This window comes from Colossoma macropomum, unplaced genomic scaffold, assembly GCF_904425465.1.
Source record: "Colossoma macropomum unplaced genomic scaffold, Colossoma_macropomum, whole genome shotgun sequence".
Lineage (NCBI taxonomy): Eukaryota > Metazoa > Chordata > Actinopteri > Characiformes > Serrasalmidae > Colossoma > Colossoma macropomum.
Genome location: NW_023494805.1, coordinates 16,006,161 through 16,024,341, shown reverse-complemented (window position 1 = coordinate 16,024,341; position 18,181 = coordinate 16,006,161). Strand labels below are relative to the sequence as shown.

The window sequence follows — 18,181 nt, the reverse complement described above, 5'->3', positions numbered from 1 at the left end:
ATTTTTATTCAGTTAACACTGTTGCTGTCAAAGCCTTGTATCGCCAAAATAGCAACTTTTCAGGAGAAGGGAAAAACTTTTTCACTTTAAATAAAAGTTAATGGAAATGATATTTTCACATTATATAAAAAAATTAAAAACTAGTGATGCAAGGTTCTGTTCAAACAGAGATATGTTGAATTCATACTATATGGGGGGGAAAAGTCCTAACATTAAAATGAATTAGGGGAAAGGTCATGAATTCTTAGTAGTGATAACTGAATTCAAACGTTAAAATAAATTCTAGCAAAAGCTTAATTTGGACGTTAGACGTGTTTTTGCGCGTCTAATGCTTTTTATAGTACTGTTAAAACGTTTTTTGTTCAAGCTGAGTTTCTGATAACATAAAACTTTGGATCAAAACTGCTTGTCAGAGCTTCTTCAGTTTCGCTGGTCTGTAAAGTTGACAAATAAGGTATTTGTCAAGTGAACCTTCTTGGAGCTTAACAGAACAAGCTGATTGGTGTGTCGGAGTCTCAGAGCTGGATCCTCAGTTAGCCCAAAGATGAGGACTGTCCAGTGGAAATGTCTCCTTAACTCTGTTCCTTTTGGACAAACTTGACATTAGACTTAGATTATCTGGCTAAACTGAGAAACCCTGCTTTGTGAATTACCCCTCAGGTCAGGTGTGCATTAGATCACATGAAACTACGCAGTAGGGTGATGGCCGTGATGCAACATGCTGAAAGGAACGTTCACGTGATGCTTCTTCCTTGTTAATGAATATAGGCTATATTTTGAGGCGACGTTAATGAAGATATAAAAGAGGTCACAGTGGGTTTCAGTGTCGTTCATGAACGTTTTTAACAGCCCGTGTAAGTCTCCGAGCCTTCTCCTTCGCTCAGGATCACTCGGTTAAGACGAGGCATCAAAACACCGACCGAACCGAAGAACGACGTCAACACGCCCTGCGCTCTCTGACGGCTGTACGGAGACCAAGAGAAAGTAGTACCTGCTCTGGTATTACAGAGAAAACGACACAAATCACGATGTAACCTCGCTGTATTCAATTATCTTTTTCGTATATGTAGCTTTAAAGAACCGACGTGTGGTTAGAGTCAGCAGTGATGAATTTTTGAGAAAACACTCATCGACGCAGCTGTTGTTATTGTATTCATCCGCGGGGTTACAAGGCAAAAAAACCAGCTTGGCAAAAACAGAGCGGAGCGCTGCTGGTAGCTGTTTCAACTGTGTTGATTTGTGCCATCTGTAAGCTCCGTGTACAACCGACGATTTATTATACTGCAAACTCCTACATCTCGCTGCGATGAAGTTCCAGTACAAAGAGGAGCATCCGTTTGAGAAGAGGCGATCGGAGGGAGAGAAAATAAGGAAGAAGTATCCTGACAGGGTGCCTGTGAGTATCTAGCGTTAGCCAGCCTCGCTACACGAGCCAGGGTGTTTCTGTTAGCTTTAGCTGGCTTAACTCACCGCTTCGTTATGTATAGAACCTAAAAACAACATAGATTGGTTGGCTATTCTTGTATATATACGTTTAATACGATTAGTATTGTCAGGAACGTTTGTCCGAAGTTAAACAGTAGCGTGAAATCTGCGTTAGCTAACCCTAGCTAGCTGGATGTCCTGTTAATTAGCTAACGCTAATGCGTCAATCGAAACTGAACAGATAGCTAAGGACGTGGCGTCCGGGGCTGCGACCCAAAATCGTTCGTTAACGGCCCTTTACCAGCTGACCGGAGACCAACAAGCCTGTCCTCATGTAGAATAATAATTTTCCGATTAATGCAATAAGGTAACTAACTAAATAAGTTATCTAACCTACTAAAGCTGAAGGCTGGCCCGATAGGAGCTCACCTAACGGGAGAACAACACACTGCTAACAGCTTAACTTTATTAAATTCGTATTGGTAAATGGGTATCGCTAACTAGCTAAATGGTAGTTAAATAACACTGTCAACAAAGATTTAATAACTGCTGTGCAATGCTGGCTTGTTCGACCACAGCAGATGTCAAATCTAGATAAAACAGCTCGCTTTGTTTGTTTTGTGTAAACTAAACCGAGCCAGCTAGGTTAGCTCACCAAGGTGGTGCCATTTTTGTATGTGTGTAAAAATAATGTGGGTAGATGATGGAAATATGTTACCCCCATATTTCTCCTCCCACTAGGCTTCTATTTGAACGATGATAAAAACCTTGCAGATTACCTTGCTGTTATTCCTCTTCTTTATAATTAAAATATATATATATATATATATATAATATAGTTATAAATATATATATATATATATATATATATATATATATATATAGTTATATAGTTATATATCGTGTCTTGCCAAGGCATTCTCACTGGGTACAGTGTATTTACTGAACCATCATCTCTCATTTTATTGATAAATAGAAGCGTATGTTACACCATCAGGTAGGGCATTTCCCCAGGCTGTATAGATTCTGTAACAACAAGCAAATCCTGGGGTTATTCCAGTTTGCGCTTGAATGTCTGAAACAAAGTTTGATCACTGGATATATGTATTCTGTGCAAAGATCCATATGCTGTTTACCATTATTTACCACCACCATAAATAAACACATGCCAAGAATTCCTTGAGCTATGGAATCATGCAGTGGCAGCACTTGGTGTAACTAAATATGTAGAGGCAAAAAGAATATTTGAGTGTAAATGTAAGTACTCCTTCAAGAAGTAAAAAAAAGAGTAGGTCATTTTGCATTACATTTTTTCAGGATTGGTTAAAAGCACTAATTTTCCAGACCTGGAAAAGTATACATTTAGAAAGAAATGTAGCCTAATACATGTCTGATTGCTTGTTGATCCAGTTCATGGCTTTCACAAATGGCAAGAAAATGAACACTTAATTCAGTCTAGTTTCTTCATGAGGAAAGTGTAAGAACCCTGTTTTTGCTGACCAGCCATGTGGTTGTGGTCATGTTCCATATTTACTTATGTAGCTGAGGTCAGTGTACACAACCTAAATTGGTGTAGGGTGCTCGTGTAAGGATTGTATGTACATATATTGGAAAAAATGCAGTGAAGTGAAAAAGCAAAATACTTATTTTGAGACTATTCTCAAGTAAAAACACCATCAACTAATGGCAAACTATAGTACTTTTAATAAGTTGATGTCAACAATTGTGAATATAAATGTAACCAGTTCTGTCTAAGGCTTATCTCAGCAGTGGATGAAGCTGTTCCAGTCTTGTATCATAATTATCAGACCTAATTGGTGATCTTTTGTTTTTTTTTTTGCAAGGTAATTGTTGAAAAAGCCCCCAAAGCCAGAATAGGAGATTTGGATAAGAAGAAATACCTTGTCCCCTCCGATCTCACAGGTAAGCAGTGCAGCTTTACAGATGTATAAATACCAAGTCACATAAAGTGAACCAAGGTTAGAGATTAATTCCCCAAAGACTTAAAGATCTTAAAACAGAACATAAGTTATTGTTCATAAATAATTAATAAATGTTGAATGAATGCTAGTATAGTGGTACTCTTGAGTAGTCCTTGACTGTATTGAATGCTGAGTGCTGTGATTAGGTGTGGGCATTATTCAGCAGTCACTGCTGGAAAGTAATGACCCCTCATCGGCCAGACAGAACTGATTATTCAGGATGGCCTTGGAATAAAAATGATGGGATATATTGGTATTCTGTTCACATCTTTTTATATCAGTCTTCGTGTCTGTCAGTAGTCTTATTATCATTGTTATTTTTTTGTGTTTCACTGCAGTGGGCCAGTTCTACTTTCTCATCCGAAAACGAATCCATCTGAGGGCCGAGGATGCTCTATTCTTCTTCGTAAACAACGTCATTCCTCCTACCTCTGCAACCATGGGCCTGCTATACCAGGTATAAGCTCTCTCTCTCTCTCTCTCTCTCTCTCTCTCTCTCAGTCCGTCCTTCTCTCTCTCTCTCTCTCTCTCCCTCCTCCTCTCTATCTCTCTCTCTCTCTCTCTCTCCTCTCTCTCTCTCTCTTCTCTCTCTCTCTCTCTCTCTCTCTCTCTCTCTCTCTCTCTCTCTCTCCTACCTCTGCAACCATGGGCCTGCTATACCAGGTATAAGCTCGCTCTCTCTCTCTCAAATAATATCTCTTATCTAATATCAATGCAACAATTCAATCTCTTCTTTTCCCCTGTTTCCAGGAGCATCATGAAGAAGACTTCTTCCTCTACATTGCCTACAGTGATGAAAGTGTGTATGGAGAATAGAACCAAAGGAGCAGGCTAATTTCACTCCTCCCTTACCTTCCTTTTAAAAGAATATATAAACCCATATCGGCAGCCTAGAGTTCTCAGAGCTAAGACATAAGATGCACTTTCGCCGTCTCTTTTTGTAATTTCTTTTTACGTCTCCTCCTTCATTCTGCCGTTTGCTTTATTTTGGGTTTTCATTACACACAGGTTTTGGCAAGTCATTTTTCTTTCTTACAATCATGGTTCCAGACTGGCCCCAAGCAGCAGCACCTGATGGAGATGGATAGTACTTGAAGGATATCTTATTTTGCCTAGATCTTCAGCTTTATCTTCATTTTACTAAAGCTATTGAATTATTCTCTCCTTGATCTTGAAAATATATATATTTTTGGCCCATTGCACATTTGAGGTCTGCTAGCACCTGCTAAGCAGTCAGTTATAAAAGCCAGGCTAAAGTTAACATCTTTTTTCTGCTCTCCAGTATGTGGTTTAATTACAATCTGATATTAATATTTAATGTTACTTATTCTTGTACCTAGGTGATTTTTAGGTGGCTTGATTTATGAGATTGTAAAGCTTTAAGAATTGATTTAGATTGCAGGTTTTTTGTTTTGTTTTTTTTTGTTTTTGTTTTGTTTGTCATTTGTTTTTTTGAACTCGGTATTCAGCTGCATTTCTGGTACCCTTGACTTGTGGTGACCATAAAAACTAAACACATACAAACTGTCTACTGTCTCTCTGTTTCGTTATTTGTTAAAATAGATTTATATTATTTGTTTTCTGCTTAAGCTGTTTGTTGTCTGCTGCACAGTGGCACGCTACAGTCATATAATCAGTTTATTAGGTACACCTACCTTGTATCTACACTCACTCACCAATCCATCAGACACTCACTCCTACCTTATAGGACCTCCACCCCCCACTTACTACCTATCAATGCAAACACAGTTGACAAGATGTTTTTTGAGTGGTGGACTATCCTCAACACAGCAGTGAGTCTGATGTGGTGCTTGCATGGTAATGTGTGTTTTTTCATAAGTATTTACACACCTCTGGTTATTTGCTGGGTGGAGAACAGTCCACCAACCAAAATATCCAGCCTACCGAGATCTAGGACTAGAATGACTAACAAGCTGTGCATGGAAAAGAGGAGATGTAGATTCTAACTGTACACCTATGTCTTGTATCTGCTAGTTATAACGCCTTTCATGAGTGGGTGTGTTAAAGCAGGGAATAGTGTAGGACGCTGTGAAGCAACATACAGGTTGAGCACAATTCCTAGCTCTCTATGCCTGTGTCAAAACCTCTTACAGCAGTCATTTCCAGTCACGATGCACCCACTGTACCTTAGCTATTAAATGAGAACTGTAGAGTTTACAGCCTGTGTTTGGTGTTTCATTGTACTAAGCAACAGTCCTCTTCTGCTGTTACTGTCCAGACATACCACATTAACTCCCATTTCTAGGTTTTAGAGCTCCAAACACACAGGTGAATTCTGATAGATAGGTTTTAGATGATTAAAATATGTTGGCCATTGTACCTACTACACTATCCTTAAAGTAGAGTATTTAATAGAACTTACATGGTCTTTTTACAGCCCATATCCTTTTGTCTTATCTTTTTCTTGAGGTCCACTTATGTTTGTGTGGTTTTACTTACCAAAACCAGTCACAGTTCACTTTTACATGACCATTTTCCAGCTTCTATTGGGCAGAGCTGAACGGTTGTAGGTCAAATGCTTTATAAGCTGCCCATCATTATTGTGCTCATACCATGAGTAGGCCTACTGGTGAATTGGCAGCCGGGAAAGGGTGTCGAAAATACGTTGTCACAGTATGAACTACAAATCCCAAGAATCCCGATCACACTTCCGGTTGGTGGCTCTCGATAAATATCAAAACAAAAGTCCTAAATGTGACGATTCCCCTGTAGTGTAAAACCATGGAAACGTGACGCTGAGTGCAGGTTACATCGTGCTAGTTGGAAAGGATCAAGTCAAAGTTTCTGGGGACAACTTTACCTTTTGCATTGCTCGCGACAGTAAAACTATGGCCCGGAAAGCCCTCAAAGTGGTCGTTGAACTGCACGTTAGAGCGGTAAGGAGATTTTATCCTCACTGTTATCCAAGCTAACCTTGACCGGGAGGAGGAGAAATAGCAAAGCTTATGTACTTAATCTGTAGTAGTTAGTTAGCTAGTTAGCCACAGATCCCACAAACTAATGCTCGGTAATAAATGTTCTGGATCCTATTAATTAACGTTACAGTAAAATTGCAGTGCCTGGTTTTAGAATAATAAATAACAAACACATTTTTAAAGTGTTAACTAGCTGGGGTGTAACTTTATCTTTTGTAGTTTTTAAGGCTCAACATTGTGTTTGCAGATCACCTGTCCTGGAGTCCACTTAGCAGCCAAAGATGACATTTACCTCAGTGTGTCCCTCTTGAACCAGTACAGAAAATCTGAATGTCTACCTGCAGTGTTCCCATTACTGTTTCGAATGAAAATAAGGTTTGAAAAGGTTGGATGACTTTTATTGTTGTTTTATTGCAAACGGTGTGACCCTTGATAAAATTTGGAAAGCATACATGGACCTAAAGACTTAAATGGACTTTACATTGACTTAAAGCAGTTTACTCTGCTTTGCTTTTCTTACAGATATTCAAGTATGCCAATGATCCTGCAGCTATTGCTGAAATCTTACAATGTACACAGTGATTTCACTTTCTATAGGTTGTTTTGCAAAAAAAAAAAAAAAAAAACAAATAAAAAGCTGTGTTCCACATAATCTCTATTGCAAAGACAGCAATAATGTTCATGTATAGAAATAGACATATAATCATGTATAGAAATCAGTGTGCATTTCTAATATTGTTGATGCGATGCTGTTTTTGTTTTTTTTTTTTTTTTTGTTTTTTTTACAGGTGAAACAGTCAAAATTGAGCTTATACAGTTGATTCCCCCAGGTGAATTTTGTAGCTGACACTTAATGTTACTGTCACTGATAAAAAATGAATAATGGTCATATTTCTGTGAGAACATCAGGAAGATAAGAGGTCATAACATGTCCATCTTTTTTTGGTTTGCAGTTGGGGAAGTACTGGCCAGTTATGAGGAAAATGCCAGAAGTTTTCTCTTCCCTGAACCTAAATTGGTCCCGTCTTTTTCTGGTGGAGACCGAGAGGTTCTAATGACAAGAGACCCAGCTTTTCCTGTGAGATAAGTTCTGACTGTAATTACACTGTCATAAGTCAGAAAAGGGTAAATCGATATTCAAGAGCTCATATCCTACATTTTAGCACCCACTGTTTGTGTGTTTTCTGTGCCAGTATTTTTTTTTTTTCACATGACCATTTTTGGGTCATGGGTGGACTAACCAGCTGTGGGCTAAGAGTAAATAAATGTAAATATGATTTTTGTGACATCACAAAATTAATGAAAACATAAATTAATGCTATACATAGTTTTTTTCCATGTATGGATTGTATAGACTGGGGAGTGAATGGTACATTTTCAAAACTTTAGCATATTTACATGCTGCATCCAGCTCTTTTATTTCAAACCAGTGAAGAATATTCAGTTATGGGCCCCTTTAACCGTATTAAGGATGACAGCTTACCTGTTAGCACAGAATAGATATTTTTGGGTTTACTTTATTTATGATGTGCTTAAGGCAGTCCAGCGTAAATCGTCTTGCTCCACAATCTGGTGTGTATAATAAGGTCTATTGATTTTCTCTTTAGTGTGCTTCTAATTCTTCATCCACAGGGCATTTCTCCAAGGTTAGAGTTCTCTACACGGACGACAATCAGCGAGTGCACAGAGAGAGATATTTTCCAAAGCGTCCCTGTGGTACAGTTTTATACTGTTTTTAAGTATATCAAAATATGTTCCTCAACATGTTACCTTCTTTAACACAGACCATGATAACTGTAATAACCATCCACCATCAGAAACATCTACCTTGTACTTTATTAAGACTGCTAACCCTGTAGGTCAACTACATACAAACGACATACATATGCACAAGTTTGGGCACCCCTGGCTAAATTACATGTTTTGTTGATTTAGAACGGGTTTGCCAAGTAAGACCTAGAGAAGTGCTAGAAAATAAATAAAATAAAAAAATAAAATAGTGTTACTACATTAAAATGACATACAAAGTGATAGGGTTTTTTTTCTCTGTACATAATTAAATAATTTCTGCATGAATAAAATATTGCAGCAATAATTGTATAAAACTGAAAAAAAACTGAAGGACAAAACTGTGTTGATGTAATGTATGAAACATGGATTATTTCAGTCATTCTTTAGGAGATGATGCGTTTGATCAAGTGAATTAAATAAAATGAAATTGCTTTTTTCAGTGCACAACATTAAGAAAATGTTTCATATAGAGTTGACGCAGAAGTGATGAATTTCAGTTGCCCTTGCTATAGGATATACATGAGTCTAATGATTAGGAAGCTAGCTAGACAGCGCTATATTTAACTAAAAATACTGTTAACTGTAAAAGAAAAAAATAATTAGTTAGCATGATAAATGATTATAGCTGACAAAAGCAGATTAAGCAGATTAACCTGTCACATTATTATATAGTGCCATCAAACTCTATGAGTGGTATAATTCTTATAACTGCTTGGTAACAACCCCAGTGGCAGACTTTCACCACAAGCATAACTGAAGCTTTATTGATGATGGCTCACTGATGATGGCTGAGTGTCTCACTTATGGTCTCGTTTTCTACAACTGGGGTGGCCAGAAGGGTGGCCCTGCTTCACTTTAGGGTGGCACTGGCCACCATCCATCGGCTACCCCTCTGTTGAGGTGAAAAGAAGACAACACAACCTCTGATGCGAATTATAAAAAATAATAGTAATAATAATAAAAAGTTCTGCAGATGTTAATGCACAATTACTTTATATTAGCTTGACTGAAATTAAAATAAAACAAACAAAAAAATAAAATCATCAATGGCATGTGCAAAAGTTCTGACACCCTCCCAGTTGTTAAGTCTCAGAATGTAATTAACTCATTATGAATGCTTAGGCAGGTCAAGAGTTGTCATTAAGAATGACAATTCCAGAGCGTAATGAATTCTCTGACTCAAACTGTGCTGACACTCAACAACCATGGACTCCTCTAGGCAGCTGGCTGAGGATCTGAAAATGATAATTGTAATTGATGTCTCTAAAGCAGGGGAGGCTAAAGAAAGATATGAAAGCGCTTCAAGCTCAAATTTTCCTCTGTTCAAAATGTCATTAAGAAATTGCAGTCAAGGCAAGATCTGGAAGACCAAAAATCATTGAAAATCTGTGGGTAGAGCTTAAGCATGCCGTGCACACAAGACAGCCCAAGAATATTGCAGAACTAGAAGCGCACTACACTGACATGGCTGTGGCATAGTCATGTGTGTTGTGCTGGCTTTTACTTTGATGCTTGGGTTAAAGTGGCCTACTACCCAAAAAATGTCCAGCCAAGAGCATTTATGTTGTCAGAAACTGACCGCTGATGAGGAGCTAGCAGAGAGTTGTGATAAATTGCACACATCTCTAACTGTACACCAGCACAGTGGTTACACAAGGTAAATGTTTCTAATAAAGTGGCTTTTGAGTGAACTACATTAAACCTATGATTTCCCAAGACTTTTTTCTTACGTGATCTGTTTGTTTCATATAACTGAAATCCAGTAGGAGCAGTGACTGCAGTTCTAGTACTATGCGAATGCCATTAGATTTCACTTGTAACCATGTTCTTTATCTGTTATCAAAAGAGGACAATGACGAGGAAAAGAGGCAGGAAGGTCAGGCAGCAGAGCCGCACCTCTGCAGCCTGGAGGACCCCACAGACACCAAGGACCCGCTCACTCTCCCCTTTTAAAAGATCTGAGTCAAGCAGGACCAGCTCCTCTTCCGATACTGTACACAGACAAGTAAGTTTTGGTAGCAGATGTTAAATGAACCATTTCATTTTAACTCCGGATACAGTAGCTCCAGTTATAAACTTAATGTATTCAGTTGTTGAAGTGTATACAAGGGGCATGTTGGGTTCGGTCTCCATCCATAGTCTCTTTACAAACATGTTATAAGCAAAATCAGAAATCCAAAAAGTAAATAATTAAGTCATGTAAACATCACCTGCAGAGAGTAGGAAAAACACATATAAGCAGGAGTGAGGAGAATGAAAGTATCGACTAAAGAGGAAGGTTTTAGGTAGGGCTATCAAAGATAACATGTTAATGATATATTGCTATGACAGAATTTACTATTATAGCCCTCTCATTCAAATACAGCTTATAAATGACTTTTAAAACAATAACTTCAGCACCTTCAGCAGACGACGCTGGACAGTGCTCACAGGAAATCTGTGGATAAATCAATGAGCAAATCAACAAAAGCAATATCAAAGTGTAAATCTACTGTTCTATTCGAGAGCCTCTATTGTAGTAACAAAACACAAGCTGTATGATCACAACTTGAATATCTGAATATCTGTAAGAAAAGCAAAGCAGAGTATGAGATATTGACTGTATATTTGATATATGGATCGTTTTACCAATTTGGTTCAGAGTCAGAGTTGAAAACAACATTTTGGACTTTTAACTGACATGGACTTCAGACTAAAATCCATGTGCTGTGATTGCCCATATACTTTAATTATGTTTAATTTATTAAAATAAAGGATTGAACCTTCCATTGTGTCACTACAAAACAATCACAACACTACTAAATGTTTGGTAAAGTTTCCGTAGTGTTATGAGTGTTTCATTAATGACAATTTTGGCTAATTTTGAGCATAACTCAGAAACAGCCAGTACTTGACTAGCACACACAGCTTTGAACAGTTGTACACACAGAAAATCTCCACACAAAAAAGTTTAACTTATTACAGAAAATGTGTTTCTGTAGTGACAATTAAGGTTACACACTGATTTTCAGACCTTCGGACACATTTACTTCAAATTCAGTCTCGTTTCCTGCTCTAAAATGTAGGAGTGCAGCTCAAACAAGGCTCCGCCTATGGACTGAAACTGAGTTTTGTGTTTCGGTGGTGACATGAAAACATGGGACAGCATTTTTTGAAGTGTTTTAATTTAAAAATTAAACTCATGATAAATCTAAGTCTGTTAAATAAATAAAAAAGATCTTAAAAAACACTGAAAACATTTTTAAGGTATTATTTTCTGAAGTTGAACTTTAGGGGTTAGGGTTTGGGACAATCACCTACCAATAGAAAGTATCCTATAAATGATGATGATTTTGTATAGATATAGCTTATTACTGTATCAGTTAATGCCTATGGTTTCAATAGATCATAATCCTTGTAAGTATCTGAATACTTGATTGTTTTTTAAGGTTTTTTTTTTTTTACTACGGGACCTCAGTTTGAACTAATTGAACTAATATATCTTGTATACACAGTCATAAGTTGGAACATCCAGCCACTGTTGCCCTTACTCGATTTTGGTGATTAAAATTGTGTTCACTCTTTGAAAATCATGTGATTTTCATGTTCAGGTTCATATGAGCTCTGCATTCACATGATGTATGTTATTGCATCATTGAAAGTCATAAATACATTGTAATTAACCTTATTTTTGATCAACTTGTATAGGTGTAACAAAATGCACTGCTTTTTAAAAGGGAAATTGTGAATAATATAAATTATTTTTTTTAAATCAATTGACAGCCCTAGTTTTAAGCTGAGATTTGAAGGAAGAGAGTGAAGAGCAGAGTTGAAGACATTATGGTAAAGAGTACCAAAATTTACAGTGATATCACATAATAACAATAATCCAAATGCATGGAAAGATGGAGTGACAGTTTTTCAAATGGGGTGATTTTTGTCATTTTTAATAGCATCCCCTGGTTTCCCCCTCACAAGTTGGTCACTGATTATAATAGTGTCTGTTGGCTGTTTTGTGGTTGGTAAAACTATTCTGTCTGTATTACTTAATGGAATGAATCCATTATCATTTTAAACACTGCAACAAAGAGCTGTTAAATCATTTTGCAACATTCTCTTCATGATTTTAAGAAAGCTGTCTAAGCTCAGTCATGATATGGCTTTTGTCTAAAAAATTTTCTCCTAACATGTTATAAACAAAAGCTACCAGCAGAGGGCACATAGCTCATCAGTGACGGTGGTAGTTCAGAGAATGAAACATTCAGAACACACTGAAAATGAACTAGGAAGACTGAAAAGCTGCACCTGTATGTACTGAAAATAAACTGTAAAGAATAATAAGATACATCATTATTTCCCAGAGAAAAGGCTCATGGTCAGGGGGTAGGCGCTTATCCCACTGGTCAGCTGAGTCTGACAGAAGCAACAGGTTAAGAAGCCAGTCGACCTTTCGCTCAGAATCTCCAGGAGAATCAGGTATGAAGAGACGTGATTTTGGAATAAAGTTTTTTTATTGTCACTGTCAACATGGTTACACTGTACCCAGCATATCCCAACATCTCTTTCATTATATTTTTAATTCTCATATTTTGCGTAGGAAACATTAGAAGAAGCTACTCCAGCCATTTGGTAGGTGGTTCATTTTCATATTTTCAGTTTATTTTAAATGAACACTATGACATATGTAGTTTCATAGTAGTTACTAAGTACTTACTAGATAATAAGCATTAATAATTGAAGAAGCCTGTCATTTAAATTATTCATGCAAGGAAAAAAATCATGGTGATCAAATAAAAGGAGCTAAAGTTTTCTTACTTTTTTCTCCTTGACTGTGGAATTTTGCACCTAATTCACTGCAGAATATTACACTCCAGAATAGCTTTCAGGTTTGGAAATCCCTGCCATATTAATAAACCACTACTCTGTTTATTATTTTAGCTCCCTAATGATAGCTCCTCCTCAGACACAGATGATCTCCTTGACGACGCTGAGGAACTGGGCCAGCGTCCTCCCCTGGCGGGATATGAGAGATCCCCCAGCCCGGCAGCACTGAGTCATCACAACCCGGCAAGCCCAAGGCACAACAGGTTTGTCTATTCAGATGTGAGCACCTTCCTCTCAATCCATGTCTGTTAATTTGAATAATGTGCTGATTGTTATTAAAGGAAAAATTGGGCAAAAAATGTCAACTTTCACTTCATACTTTGTTTTCAAATAGACAAAAATATTTACAATATGTAGACTTTCAATACAGCTGTTGCTTCTATTGTCACCTTTGTGACATATTTCTATTTTTATAGATAACAGTAGGTCATACAGAAACCACCTAAGCAAATCTATTTGAGATTACTTAACTCTGCATAGTTTAAGGCAACTGTGTAATAATTTAGTCATGCAGTTTGCAAAACACTAATTAGTTAATTGGTGGTTATACATTACTTTTTGCTACATTAGCCTCATAGCTCCAGTGCAAAATTAAAGAAGCAAGCTTCAGACATCAAACATGTCTTGACTGATTGACTACACATGTGATAAGGAGAGAACTGTGTAAATTTGATATTTCGCTAAACTGTTCCTTTAAATGGAACCCTGACCATTAAGCTATAATGTGGTTTATGTGTGCAGTACTATTAAATATTTATAAACAAGGCAAAATATTTTATTCATTATAAAAAATTGATGAAATCTTTCTAGGTTGCCATTTTTCTTGTAGCACCAAATGATTGCTCTCTCTCTTGTCCATCAAGTGAGGAACAGTGAGCTAAATGCACTTGCGCCAAGTGCAACCATGTGACATCATCTCGGTGTGAGAAAGGGGATCCTACTCATAGAGGAATTTTGCCTGTTTGTCTTTTTTTTAAAATAATAAACAAAAAACACTTTTCTTTTGTCTGTACATCACATTTTAATAGTATTGAACATGTACACTATTATAAAGCATACAAGTCTTAACAGTCAGTGTTCTCTTTAAATGTTCCATGCAGAATATCTTTTGCCTACACGTCACATGCTTTCTTTATTCAGTATGTCTACAATCCCATGTTTCCAAAAAAAGTTGGGTTGAGAATGGAATTATCTGCAAATCATTTAAACCCTATATTTAATTGAAAATAGTACAAAGACAACATATGAAATGTTGAAACTGAGAAATTTTATTGTTTTTTGAAAAATATATGGCCGTTTTGAATGCCGTTTCAAAAGTTGGGACAGGTGCTGTGTTGCATCACCTCTCCTTTTAACAACACGCCATAAGTGTTTGGAAACTGAGGATACCAACTGCTTTAGATTTGAAAGTGGAATGTTTTCCCATTTTTGCTTGATATAGGATTTCAGCTGCTTAACAGTTTAGGGTCTCCTTTATTATATTTTTGTGCCAAATGTTTTCAGTGGGTGACAGGACTGGACGGCAGGCAGGCCAATTTAGCACCTAGCCTCTTTTACTATGGAGCCATGCTGTCGTAATACGGATGCCAGCATATGTTGCTTCAAAACCTGTATATATCATTCAGCATTAATGGTTCCTTCACAGACATGCAAGTTACCCATGTCATGTGCATTAGTGCACCCCACCCCCATAGTATCACGGATGCTTGCTTTTGAACTGTGGGCATGATTTTCAAAAATAATCCTGTTTATATATGGTTTCTTCTTCGCATGGCTTATCCAAGTCTTTTAATGATATTATGTACCATAGATAATAAATCCCCAAGGTCTTTGCTAGTTTATGTTGAGAAATGTTAATCTTGAATTGTTGCACTATTTGTCCACATAATCTTTCACAGAGTGGTGAACTCCTCACCATCTTTACTTCTGAAAGACTCAGCCTGTCTGGGATGCTGCTTTTATACTCATGTTACAGACCTGTTGCCAATTAACCTAACTAGTTGTGAGATGTGGTGTTTTTTGCATTACACAACTTTACTGGTCTTTTGTTGCCCCTGTCCTAACTTTTTAGAAACATGTTGCTGGCATCAAATTCAAAATGAATTCAAAATTTTCAAACAACAATACAATTTCTCAGTTTCAACATTTGATATGTTGTCTATGTGCTGTTTTCAATTAAACATAGGGTTAAATGATCCATTGCATTCTATTTTTATTAACGTTTTAGACACTGTCCTAACCTTTTTGAAAACAAGGTAATACATGTACCTTCATAATGTATCCAAAATACCAAATTCTGAATTGTCAGAGTTCTTTGATGCTGTTTATGTCTGAGAAAAACCTGCAGAATTGTTCTTTATGAATGCTGTGCCATGCAGTACAGCTTCATTTTATGTTTGTTTACTGTTTCGACAGTTCTCTCTTATGTTCCCCAAACGTGTGGGAGGAGGTTCAGGAGCGAGTCCGCAGTCTTCTCACCTCTCCTAGAGCTGTGCACAGACTGACCTACGTGAGTAACACACCCATTTACTTGCACAGATGCAGAGTAGTTTGCTGCTAAGATGCATTATAGTGACTGTGCTGTGTGTTACATATCTCTTTGTCTCCAGGGCGCCACAGAGTCTGAAATAGATGAGGTGCTAGCACGGAAGTCCATTTCACCACATTCATGAACTCCTTAAACACTGCTGTTCAGTACCAAAGCCTGGTATGTGCATAGCTGAATACTCATTAAAATTATAATTAGCGATGGCATCAATTCCTGCTAATGACAGGGTTTGGATATCGGCGGGACAAAAATAATCCAATCTGATTCTTTAACAAGTATCCTAAAGTCAAGTCAAAGTGCTGTACAGCGAATTAAACTAAATTACAAAGCATTTATGAAACAGAAACAAAAATGATCAACAAAAATAATAAAAGAGACAGGCTGACTGTACAGCATGGGAAATGTATTAGAATAAAATTTCCAATTTAAATGCAAAACGCAATAAAAGCTAAAGTAATGTAAAATAAGATACACAGGGCAGAGATAATACAGGGCAAATAAAATTACATAATTTAGGCACATTTATAAGCCAAGGAATAGAGGTGTATCTTAAGGCAAGATTTAAACTCCTAAATGGTTCATCCAGATCTCACATTTAGAGGAAAAATATCACAGAATTCCTTGCAGCGGAAAATGATGTAAAGCGTATTAAAGTAGGTCGTGTGATAACTATCGTAACCACATGTAGACTAAAAAAATAAATAAAAAAAAGAAAAAATTCATATTTTGATTGTAATTGGCTACACATGGCTAGCTACTTGTTGTTCTTATGTTAACGTCAAAGAGGAATTCAGCCTGTTTCCCGAAGTTTCTGTGTAATTAAAGTTAAGATGTAAACAAAATCATTCAGAGTGGTTTGATATGAAATGCTCTGTTCTAGAGAAACTTACTGAATGAGAATTGTTCACAGTGGTGTTGATAAGACTTCTAGACTTCTAAAGAATTAAACATCTCTAAAAGCTCCCTCACAGAAAGTTATAATATGAAATGATTACGTGAAACACACTGCCTGATGCCTAAGACATTATTTTATGATAGTTTTGAGGAAAGGTTTGTGGCATTAAACTTGTAGGATGTTATTTGCATTGGCTGTATTTGCATTGTAGACATTGCAGGGCCTGGTTCCTGTCACCACTACTGTAAAGAAATGTCTGTAGATTTCCCTTAAATGCACCATTTCACATCAAACAACTCTGAATTGACTTCATTTACATCTACCCATTTAACATTAACACAAGAACAACATGTAGCTAGCCGTGTATTCTATGAGAATTTAACTTTAACTTTATTTTAAAATTTTGTTTGTACAGTGATAATTTAGTTTAACTGAATAATAATATACTTTTTAAAGTAGTATTGACAGAAAAATATATCGGATATATTATATATATGAATTTCAGTCAGTACTAAAGATTTTAGTGTTGGTATCAGAAAAGAAAAAGTGCCATCCTGAATTAGAAGTAGTGTTTAACATGTACTGAGAATCTGTAAATAAATGTTCCATGGTATTTTAGGTGTGACAGCAAATCCATGGATACTTGAAGCTCATGATTCCTCTCTCCGGCCTCTGAAGCAACCAAAGGTCACTAACCAATTTCATCTTTGATTTACTGTGAATTGCAACATATTTCATGTAGTGTGTGCATGTGTGTACACTTCTGTGTGATGTATATTTCTCATAGTCATGAATATCTGAGTTATCTCCATCTTCTGGTATTGATTGAACGAGTTTAAAAAGCCTTTTGATTCATGAATGTTTACTTAGATAATAGTGAGAATAAAACATTAACACAGTGTTCCAGTCCATATCTGTGATTGTAGATTAACTCGCCAGCTCGTCTTTCACAGGGAAGGTTAAAAATGTGCAACCAAAAGAAGGAAGTTGGTGGGCTTTGTTTGAACCAGGATTAGGTCTTACTTGACCTGCTTTTTACATGAAAGTAATAGAACATGTACAAAACATTTACTGACATGGTAAAACACACACACACACACACACACACACACACACACACACACACACACACACACACACACACACACACACACACATACACACACAAAAATCCACTAGAGCATTTTTTTTGTTTATTTATCTTCTGTGATAGTAATAATATAGTAATAACAGTTAGAGTAATTGACATTTTATTGTCAGCACTACGAGAAACATTTAGTTGAGTTAACATAAAAATGTTTGTCGTCTTGTCTATTATTATAGGGGAAAAATGCCCCCCTTAAAACAGTGTCCATTCACTGTACAGCTAAACTGCACTGTGTATGAGATTAGCATGTTCAGAATACATAAAACTGCAGAAAATATATAGGGGAATTAAACAGCAGTATTGTTTTTATAGCACAAAAAAAAATAATCGAATAATTCAATTGCACCTACCTGGTGCAAGAAGCCCATCATCATTTGTCATCAATATTTAATAGAATGAATAATTTATATGTGAAATAATTTCTGGTCCTTGCATTCTTCAAAGCTATTGTTAATGAAGGTACAACACTAAACTATGACATTTTCAAATAAAATGTAGGTCTGTCTCAATTTGTCTTAATGATTCCGCTTTAAAATGTTTAAAACATTGCCCAGTTCTAGCTGATCTTTGCTATAGCTAGCATGTAAAGCCAGT

The 18,181-nt window shown here is 36.7% G+C and overlaps 2 protein-coding genes across 2 annotated transcripts; both read left to right on the top strand.

Annotated features, from left to right (window-relative positions):
- Positions 1-774: 774 nt before the first annotated feature.
- On the top strand, positions 775-4,936 carry gabarapb (GABA(A) receptor-associated protein b). Its single transcript, XM_036597821.1, has 4 exons — positions 775-1,396; positions 3,270-3,348; positions 3,746-3,864; positions 4,158-4,936. Exons 1-4 carry the CDS (start codon positions 1,307-1,309, stop codon positions 4,221-4,223), a joined length of 354 nt encoding a protein of 117 aa, XP_036453714.1. The 5' UTR covers positions 775-1,306; the 3' UTR covers positions 4,224-4,936.
- A 3,026-nt stretch (positions 4,937-7,962) lies between these two features.
- Positions 7,963-17,167, top strand: spata6l (spermatogenesis associated 6-like). Its single transcript, XM_036597820.1, has 8 exons — positions 7,963-8,059; positions 9,981-10,139; positions 12,475-12,589; positions 12,711-12,742; positions 13,052-13,200; positions 15,413-15,506; positions 15,607-15,704; positions 17,060-17,167. Exons 2-7 carry the CDS (start codon positions 9,987-9,989, stop codon positions 15,667-15,669), a joined length of 606 nt encoding a protein of 201 aa, XP_036453713.1. The 5' UTR covers positions 7,963-8,059; positions 9,981-9,986; the 3' UTR covers positions 15,670-15,704; positions 17,060-17,167.
- The last annotated feature ends 1,014 nt before the right edge of the window (positions 17,168-18,181 follow it).